The 10,108-nt window shown below is 40.9% G+C and overlaps 1 protein-coding gene across 1 annotated transcript; it reads left to right on the top strand.

Moving 5' to 3' along the window:
- Positions 1 to 7,463: 7,463 nt before the first annotated feature.
- EVA1A (eva-1 homolog A, regulator of programmed cell death) lies at positions 7,464 to 8,377 on the top strand. Its single transcript, XM_052648242.1, has 2 exons — positions 7,464 to 7,527; positions 7,999 to 8,377. Exons 1-2 carry the CDS (start codon positions 7,464 to 7,466, stop codon positions 8,358 to 8,360), a joined length of 426 nt encoding a protein of 141 aa, XP_052504202.1. The 3' UTR covers positions 8,361 to 8,377.
- Positions 8,378 to 10,108: the final 1,731 nt, after the last annotated feature.

A 10,108-nucleotide genomic window follows, 5' to 3' on the forward strand; every position in this document is an offset into this window, starting at 1 on the left:
ATTTTTCCAGTGGTCATGTATGGATGTGAGAGTTGGACTGTGAAGAAAGCTGAGTGCGGAAGAATTGATGCTTTTGAACTGTGGTGTTGGAGAAGACTCTTGAGAGTCTCTTGGACTGCAAGGAAATCCAACCAGTCCATCCTAAAGGAGATCAGTCCTGGGTGTTCATTGGAAGGACTGATGCTGAAGCTGAAACTCCACCTCATGCAAAGAGTTGACTCACTGGAAAAGACCCTGATGCTGGGAGGGATTGGGGGCAGGAGGAGAAGGGGACGACAGAGGATGAGATGGTTGGATGGCATCACCGACTCAATGGACATGAGTTTGAGTGAACTCTGGGAGTTGGTGATGGACAAGGAGGCCTGGCGTGCTGTGATTCATGGGGTCGCAAAGAGTTGGACACGACTGAGCTACTGAACTGAACTGAACTGAAACCAGTTTTACAGCAAATATTTAAAGAACTTCTCTAGGGAGGAAACACAAGAGAAGGAAAAGACCTACCTACAGTAAATAAACCCAAAGCAATTAAGAAAATAGGAACAGGATCATACATATTAATAATTACCTTAAATTTAAATGGATTAAATGCACCAACCAAAAGACATAGATTTGCTGAGGTGGATACAGAAATAAGACCCATATATATGTCATCCAGAAGAGCCCACCTCAGACCTAGGGACATCTACAGACTGAAAGTAAGCAGATGGGAGAAGGTATTCCGTGCAAATGGAATTCATAAGAAAGCTGAAGTAGCAATGCTCATATCACATGAAACAGACTTTAAAACAAAGATTATTATAAGAGACAAAGAAGGACACTACATAATGATCAAGGGTTTAATCCAAGAAGAAGATATAACAATTATACATATATATGTGTCCGACATAGAAGTACCTCATTATGTAAGGCAAATATTAGTAAACATAAAGGGAGAAATTGACAGTAACACAATAATAGTGTGGGACCCTATTTTCATCAATGGACAGATCATCTGAACAGAAAATTAATAAGGAAACACAGACCTTAAATGACACTTTAGACAAGTTGGACTTTATTGATATTTATAGAACATTCTACCCAAAAGCAGCAGACTACTCAAGTGCACACAGAACATTGTCCATGATTGATGGGACTACATGCTGTGCTGCAAGGCAAGCCATGGTAAATTTAAGAAAATTGAAATTATATCAAGCATCTTTTCTGATCACAACACTATGTGATTAGAAATAAACTATAAGACAAAAACCTTCAAAAAACCCAAACACGTGGCAGCTAAATAATATACTACTCAGTAACCATTGGATCACTGAAGAAATCAAAAAGGAAATAAAAAATAGAGACAAAGGAAAACACAATCGTCCAAAACTTATGGAATTCAGCAGAAAGCAGTTCTAAATGGGAAGTTTATAGCAATACAATTTTACCTCAAGAAACAAAAAATCTCGAATAAAAACTTGTCAGTCCACGCATGCCTAAATGAGTACGTAAAAGCCCTCTCTTGAAAATCCCTGTACCTCCTCATTCTGGCACCAGTGCCTCTCTTGGCTTGGCCCACCTCTCCCTTGAGGTGTTCTTATAAGACCTCAGATTCTTCTTCGTGTTCTTAAGAAGAACTGAGGCCCCGCAAGGGAGGGTCCTCTTCAATTCTCCCTGTATCTGCTAATAAAAATAGGCTCATTTGTATCATTTTTGGGGGGTTCTGTATATAAACAATATCATATGATACTTGCCTGTCTCTGTATGACTTACTTCACTTAGAATGATAATCTCCAGGTGCATCCATGTTATTTTAAGTGACATTTCATTCTTTTTAATGATTGAATAATATTCCATTGTATATATATATGTATATCTGTTCATCTGTCAATGGAGAGTAAGTTGCTTCTATGTTTTGCTATTGTAAACAGTGCTGCAATGAACATTGGGTTGCATATATCCTTTCAAACCATGATTTTCTCCAGATATATGCTCAGGAGTGGGATAGCTAGTTCATATGGTAGCTCTGTTTTTAGTTTTTAAAAGAACCTCCATACTGTTCTCTATAGTAGCTGTACCAATTTACAGTCCCACCAACAGTGTGAGAGTTTTCCCTTTTTTCCACACCCTTTCCACTAATTACTGTTTATAGACTTTATGATGAACAGTAGTCAGAGCTATGATTTTTCCAGTAGTCATGTATGGATGTGAGAGTCAGACCATAAGAAGGCTGTTGTTGATCAGTCACTCAGTCATGTTTGACTGTTTACAAACCCATGGGCTGCAGCACGACGCTAGGCTTCCCTGTCCTTCACCATCTCCTGGAACTTGCTCAGACTTATGTCCATTGAGTCATAATGGGTCCATTATGATGCAATCATAATGTCAATGATACCATCCAACCATGTCATCCTCTGTCACCTCCTTCTCTTACCCTCAATCTTTCCCGGAATCAGGGTCATTCCCAGTGAGACAGCTCTTCATATCAGATGGCCAAAGTATGGGAGCTTCAGCTTCAGCATCAGTCCTTCCAATGAATATTCAGGGTTGATATCCTTTAGGATTGACTGGTTTGATCACCCTGCTGTCCAAGGGACTCTCAAGAGTCTTCTCCAGCACTGCAATTCAAAACCATCAATTCTTCAGCACTCGGTCAACTTTATGACATACATGACTACTGTACATATCTCATCTGTACATGACTACTGGAAAACCATAGCTATTTGGACTATTCGGACCTTTGTCGGCAAAGTGATGTCTATTTTTTAATATGCTGTCTAGATCTGTTAGAGCTTTTCTTCCAAGGAGCCAGTGTCTTAATTTCATGGATGCAGTCACCATCCACAGTGATTTTGGAGCTCAAGAAAATAAAGTCTCTCACTGTTTCTATTGTTTCCCCATCTATTTGCCATGAAGTGATGGGACCGGATGCCATGATCTTCATTTTTTGAATGTTGAGTTTTAAGCCAGCTTTTTCACTCTCCTTGTTCACCTTCATTAAGAGGCTCTTTAGTTCTTCACTTTCTGACATTAGTGTAGTGTCATCTGCATATCTGAGGTTATGGATATTACTCCTGGCAATCTCAATTCCAGCCTGTGCTTTATCAAGCCCAGCATGTCACCTGATGTACTCTGCATATAAGTTAAATAAGTAGGATGATATACAGCCTTGACATACTCCTTTCCCAATTTGGAACCAGTCCGTTGTTCCATGTCTGGTTCTAACTGTTGCTTCTTGACCTGCATACAAATTTCTCAGGAGGCAGATAAGGTGGTCTGGTATTCCCATCTCTTTCAGAATTTTCCACAGTTTGTTGTGATCCACACAGCCAAAGGCTTTTGCATAGTCAATGAAGCAAAAGTAGGTGTTTTCTGGAATTCTCTTGCTTTTTCTATGATGCAATGGATGTTGGCAATTTGATCTCTGGTGTCTCAGCCTTTTCTAAATCCAGCTTGCACTTTTGGAAATTCTCAGTTCAAGTACTGTTGAAGCCTAGCAGGAAGGATTTTGAGGATTACCTTTCTAGCATGTGAAATGAGCACAGCTGTGCCCTTTTGGGGATTGGGATGAAAACTCACCTTTTCCAGTCCTGTGGTCACTGCTGAGTTTTCCAAATTTGCTGGCTTATTGAGTGCAGCACTTTCACAGCATCATCTTTCTGGATTTGAAAAAGCTCAGCTGGAATTCCATCACCTCCACTAGCTTTGTTCATAGTAATGCTTTCTAAGGTCCACTTGACTTTGCAGTCTAGGATATCTGGCTCTAGGTGAGTGACCACACCATCACGGTTATCTATGTTATTAAGATCTTTCTTGTACACTTATTCTATACTTGCCACTTCTTAATTTCCTCTGTTAGGTCCATACCATTTCTGTCCTTTATCGAGCCCACCTTTGCATGAAATGTTCCTTTGGTATCTCTAATTTTCTTAAAGAGATCTCTAGTCTTTCCCATGCTATTGTTTTCCTCTATTTTGGTGCATTGTTTACTTAAGAAGGCTCTCATCTCTCCTTGCTATTATTTGGAACTTCGTTCAGATGTGTATATCTTTCCCTTTCTTTGCTTTTCACTTCTCTTCTTTTTTCAGACAAACGTTTTGCCTTCTTGCATTTCTTTTTCTTTGGGATGGTTTTGGTCACTACCTCCTGTACAATGTTATGAACCTCTGTCCATAGTTCTTCAGGCCCTCTGTCTATCAGATCCAACTCCTTTAACCTATTTGTCACTTCCACTGTATAATCATAGGGGTTTGCTGTAGGTCATACTTGGATGGCCTATTCATTTTCCCTGCGGTCTTCAATTTAAGCCCAAATTTAGCAATAAGGAGTTCATGATCTGAGCCACAGTCAGCTCCTGATCTTGTTTTTGCTGGCTGTACAGAGCTTCTCCATCTTCTGGTGTAAAGAATATAATGAATGTGATTTTGGTATTGACCATCTAATGATGTTCATGTGCAGAGTCATCTCTTGTGTTATTGGAAGAGGATATCTGCTATGACCAGTACATTCTCATGGCAAAATTCTGTTAGACTTTGCCCTGCTTCATTTTGTATACCAAGGAAGGCCAAACTTATCTTGGAGTAACAACTCTAGGTATCTCTTGACTTCCTACTTTTGCATTCTAATCCCTTATGATGAAAAGCACATCTTATTTTGGTTCTTAGAAATAAGTTCTTAGTTCTAGAAAGTCTTGTAGGTCTTCATAGACCCATTGAACTTCAGCTTCTTCAGCATCAGTGGTTGGGGCATAACTTGAATTACTATGATGTTAATGGTTTGCCTTGGAAACAAATTGAGATCCTTCTGTTGTTTTTGAGATTTCATCCAAGTACTGTATTTCAGACTCTTGTTGACTATGCGGGCTACTCCACTTCTTCTAAGGGATTCTTGCCTACAGTAGAAGATGTAATGGTCATCTGAATTAAATTCTCCCATTCATCCATTTTAGTTCACTCATTCCTAAAATGTCGATGTTCACTCTTGCCATCAGAATTCCAGTTGTGGTGCTAGAGAAGACTCTTGAGAGTCTCTTGGACTGCAAGGAGATAAAACCAGTCAATCCTAAAGGAAATCAACCCTGAATACTCATTGGAAGGATTGATGCTGAAGCTGAAGCTCCAGAGCTTTGGCCACCTGATGTGAGGAGCCAACTGATTGTAAAAGACCCTGATGTTGGGAAAGATTGAAGGCAAAAGGAGAGAGAGAGGCAGGAAAGAATGAGATGGTTAGATAGCATCATTGATTCAGTGAACATGAGTTTGAGCAAACTCTAGAAGATAGTGAAGGACAGAGGAGCCTGGCATGCTGCAGTCCATGGGTTTGTAAAGAATTGGACATGACTTTGCAACTGAACAACAACATTCTGACTGGTGTGAGGTGATATCTCATTGCAGTTTTGATTTTCATTTCTCTAATAATTAGTGGTGTTGAGCATGTTTTCATGTGTCTCTTGGCCATCTGTATGTCTTCTTTGGAAAAATGTCTGTTTAGGTCTTCTGCCCATTTGTTGTTTTCTTTTATATTTTTTAAAAAGGGAATTTAATACACCTAACCCTTGGAATATCATAGTATATAGCCTCAGTTCAGTTCAGTTCAGTTGCTCAGTCGTGTCTGACTCTTTGCAACCCCATGAATTGCAGCATGCCAGGCCTCCCTGTCCATCACCAACTCCTAGAGTTTACTCAAACTCACGTCCATTGAATCGGTGATGCCATCCAGCCATCTCATCCTCTGTTGTCCCCTTTTCCTCCTGCCCCCAATCCCTCCCAGCATCAGAGTCTTTTCCAATGAGTCAACTCTTCACATGAGGTGGCCAAAGTACTAGAGTTTCAGCTTCAGCATCATTCCTTCCAAAGAACACCTAGGACCAATCTCCGTTTATAACACTTACATTAATCTGTAGTTGGGCAAAATCATCTAACACAAAGCCTATTTTATAATTAGAATCTCATATAGTTTATTGACTACTGTATTGAAAGTGGGATAGCAAATGGTTGTCTAGCTTCAGAATGGTTGTAACTGATCACGTGGCTAACTGGGAGCACAGCTTGCTGCTACTCCCCAGCATTAGGAGAGAGTATTATACTGTATATTGCTTGCAGAAGGAAAGATTAAAATTCAAAATTAGAAGTACAGTTGCTACTTAAATGCACATTGCTTTCACTCCCTTGTGAATTTAAAAAAAATTGTAAGTCCAGCCATTGTAATTCAGGGACACTCTGTATCTCAAAACAAAAAGTATTTATTTTCTCAGTTTCTCTAAGTCAGGAATCTGGGATTTGCTTAGCTGGATTCTCTGTTCAAGGGGTTCCACAAGATTGCTGCAAGACCAGGATTGTGGACACCTCAAGGATTCACCAGGAGATGATTCAGCAATGGCACCCCACTCCAGTACCCTTGCCTGGAAAATCCCATGGGCAAAGGAGCCTGGTGGGTTGCAGTCCATGGGGTCGCTAAGAGTCAGACACGACTGAGCAACATCACTTTCACTTTTCACTTCGATGCACTGGAGAAGGAAATGGCAACCCACTCCAGTGTTCTTGCCTGGAGAATCCCAGGGACGGGGGAGCCTGGTGGGCTGCCATCTATGGGGTCACACAGAGTCGGACATGACTGAAGCGACTTAGCAGCAGCAGCAGCAAAATAACATTACTTTTTACAAATGTGATAGCAATAAGTATAGAATACTTTAAAAATACAGCTAAGCGAAAGAAAATTTAGAAGACAAATACACATATTCATACACATCCAATGAGCAACACTTCGCATGAGGTGGTCAAAGTACTGGAGTTTCAGCTTTAGCATCATTCCCTCCAAAGAAATCCCAGGGCTGATGTCCTTCAGAATGGACTGGTTGGATCTCCTTGCAGTCCAAGGGACTCTCAAGAGTCTTCTCCAATGCCACAGTTCAAAAGCATCAATTCTTCGGCACTCAGCTTTCTTCACAGTCCAACTTTCACATCCACACGTGACCAATGGAAAAACCATAGCCTTGACTAGATGGACCTTTATTGGCAAAGTAATGTCTGTGCTTTTATATATGCTATCTAGGTTGGTCAAAACTTTTCTTCCAAGGAGTAAGCGTCTTTTAATTTCATAGCTGCAGTCACCATCTGCAGTGATTTTGGAGCCTAAAAACTCTGATGCTGGGAGGGATTGGGGGCAGGAGGAGAAAGGGATGACAGAGGATGAGATGGCTGGATGGCATCACTGACTCAATGGACGTGAGTCTGAGTGAACTCCGGGAGTTGGTGATGGACAGGAAGGCCTGGCGTGCTGCGATTCATGGGTTCACAAAGAGTCGGACATGACTGAGCGACTGAACTGAACTGAACTGATACACATCCAAGCTCACTTACATGGCTGTTGGTGCAGTCCAATTCTTTGAAGGTTGTTAGTCAGAGGCCACCCTTAGTGGGCCTCTCTGTAGTACAGCTCACAGCATGGGAACTGACTGCTTCAGAGCAAATGGGTGAGAAAGAGAGAGCATGAGTAAGCTGGAAGTCAGACTTAGGTTACCTAATCTCAAGTTATCCATCATGTTTGTTAGAAGTAAGTCACGGGTGCAGCCCTTGTGGGGAAGGTCTTATGTAAGAGTATGACTACTGAGAGGTAAGGATCATCTCTGAAGTTGCTTACAACTACAGTTAAAAGATAATTCAAGGAGTTTCAGGAGAAAATTCAGAAGCAAAGATTTGTGTAATATAAGCAAATGGCATCTAAGCACAGTTACTTGCTTATAGTAGATGCTAAACAATATTTTTTAACTTTTCTTTTTGAAATAGTTTCAAAGTTAAAGTTCCAAGAATAGTGAATGAATTCCATACAGTCTTTATCCACACTATTTGTTGAAAATTATATTTTAATACATTATGCAATTTGTCACATGAGAAGGTATTATTTGTAGCCATCAAAGCTTTGGGGCCTGGTGAGAAGGGTTGATCCTGTGCTGAAGTCATGTTTGCCCTCTGAGTATGTAGTTGTCATCTTTCAAACGTTCTCCTTTTTCTCCTTCTCCAACAGAAAATCCCGAGGGAGCAGCTCTGTACTTTGTCTGTGGTGTGTGTATTGGATTGGTCCTCACCCTAGCTGCCTTGGTGATGAGGATCTCTTGCCACACAGACTGCTGTCAGCATTCCCAGAAGTTTCTGAAGGACCAAGAAAGCAGCAGCGACAGTGAGGATGGCAGCTTGGATGCAGCATCTGACATCTCAGTCAGGAGACATCGGCACTTTGAAAGGACTTTGAACAAGAATGTCTTCACCTCAGTGGAGGAGCTGGAGCGAGCCCAGCGGCTGGAAGAGCGGGAACGTATCATCAGGGAGATTTGGATGAATGGCCAGCCTGAGGTTCCTGGCACCAGGAGCCTGAACCGCTATTACTAGGGGCAGGAGCAGGAACCCATACCGCACCGTTTAGCTGCCTGGGAGAGAAAGGGCCCCGCAGAGACGGTGGGCACTAAGAGTTGAATACAGTTCTGCTAATGTTATGGTGGCAGAGATAGGCAGGACGCTGCCATTTTCGAGACAGTATGACAGATTTGTCCCTTTTGGCTACATGGAGAAGTAGAAAAACCAAGTTGTTTCATCTACCTTTCTAGATCTTGGAATGGTGCTGAAAACCCTCTCCAGCAATGTGGATGGAGATTAGAGGAATGGGACTTGTGGTTTCTCTTGATTTCTGAGGATCTCAGAAGTTTCTGCAGACTTCCTTGCTATGTTTTATTTCTATAGAAAAGGAAATATTATCATAGCAAGAGGGCTAGGAAGAGCAGGGTTACCTTAACTTAGTAAATGCCACTTAAATGACTGTTTGCCATGGAGGTGATTTTAATCCAGATAGCATTATCTATGCTTATTATTTAAGGCCTATTTTCAAATCATGTATTGTAATTGCAACCTCTTCCATTTAAACTGGCACCTCAGGGATTAAAATCCTGTTTTTTATTACAGTTACCACTTTACTCATGAAAATGATTAATGTATTATAGGAGATGTGTCAGTGAACTAGAAAAATGTCAATAACCTCAAAGGATGAAGGGTTTTATTTTAAATAGCTTCTAAGGAATATATTAACGTACATTTAATGCTGTATGCATGCAGCAGCAGAACAAAAGCTGTGTCTCCCTCCTTTTGGAGAAAAGAAAATGTTACGGCTCTAGATAATTAAAACATTTTGTTAAAAAAGTAAAAACCATGTTTGGATTTATAGTAAGAGAATGGGAATGGGAGGTGAGGAATAAAGCCCAAATTAGGTTGGGATAAAAAATAAAAGTTACATAAAATCTTTTTTGTTTTATGTTTTGTTTCTGTGGTTATACTTACTTTAAACAGCAGCCCTTGTATAGGTGGGTATGGTCTTTTGCCAGATCCTTCAAATACCTGGAGAATTGTGAAACAGAATCCAGAGAATGGAGAAATGACACCCAAGGGCTTGTTATTTTATGTATGTTTCTATTATGATTACAGTATAGTTGAGTGGTAAGTTGATATAGGACTAGAAGACTTACCAAAGGCTAGAACTAACAGGCTGGCCTCATATGGAGAGGGGAAGTTGGTAAGGAAGGGAGGCGAGGCTGAACCACATTTAGGGCAGAGGGCAATGCAGCTTCCTCCAGCCTGATACACAGGAAGACTGTTAGTCCTGTGTGGCTGTCAGATCCCTTTTCTCGCCATGCAGTCGATTCCTTACTCTGTCTGGATCCTCCAGAGCCTTCCTACTAGATTTCTCCTGTTCATTGGCTTTGTCATCATACCTGAGAGGCCGGTTGGGAGACTTTCTCTGCTGGACTCTCTCTCAGTGATACTTTGGCAACCCACTCTCTGTAACAGGGGCTTGGAAGTCTGTCTTAAAAACTGAGAAGTTACAAATACATGTTTCCCAAGGGAGCAATAGTTTGCTTGAAACCCTCAGTGGCTGGCTTGATTATACCTTTTTCAGCAATCTCACTTGCAACTGCCAAAAATCCTGTTAAATCAAGCATCTCTGAATCTGGTTTCAGTCCCTTGCCAACAAGTACAGGAATTATATCATTTCCCCTGAGCATTATATTAATATCATCTATGTTGGCCTCTGCCTCTTTTTTAATTGCTAAATTTATCTCATAAATTAATTCTTGTTGGGGTATAGCTGC

The sequence above is a fragment of the Budorcas taxicolor genome, chromosome 11 (assembly GCF_023091745.1).
Source record: "Budorcas taxicolor isolate Tak-1 chromosome 11, Takin1.1, whole genome shotgun sequence".
Lineage (NCBI taxonomy): Eukaryota > Metazoa > Chordata > Mammalia > Artiodactyla > Bovidae > Budorcas > Budorcas taxicolor.

Bases quoted from the DNA above. Each gene is read 5' to 3' on its own strand.
- EVA1A (XM_052648242.1), top strand. From the start codon at position 7,464: ATGAGTAAGCTGGAAGTCAGACTTAGGTTACCTAATCTCAAGTTATCC. The intron at 7,528-7,998 runs GTAAGTCACGGG...CTTCTCCAACAG, and splicing joins ATCCATCATGTTTGTTAGAA to AAAATCCCGAGGGAGCAGCT.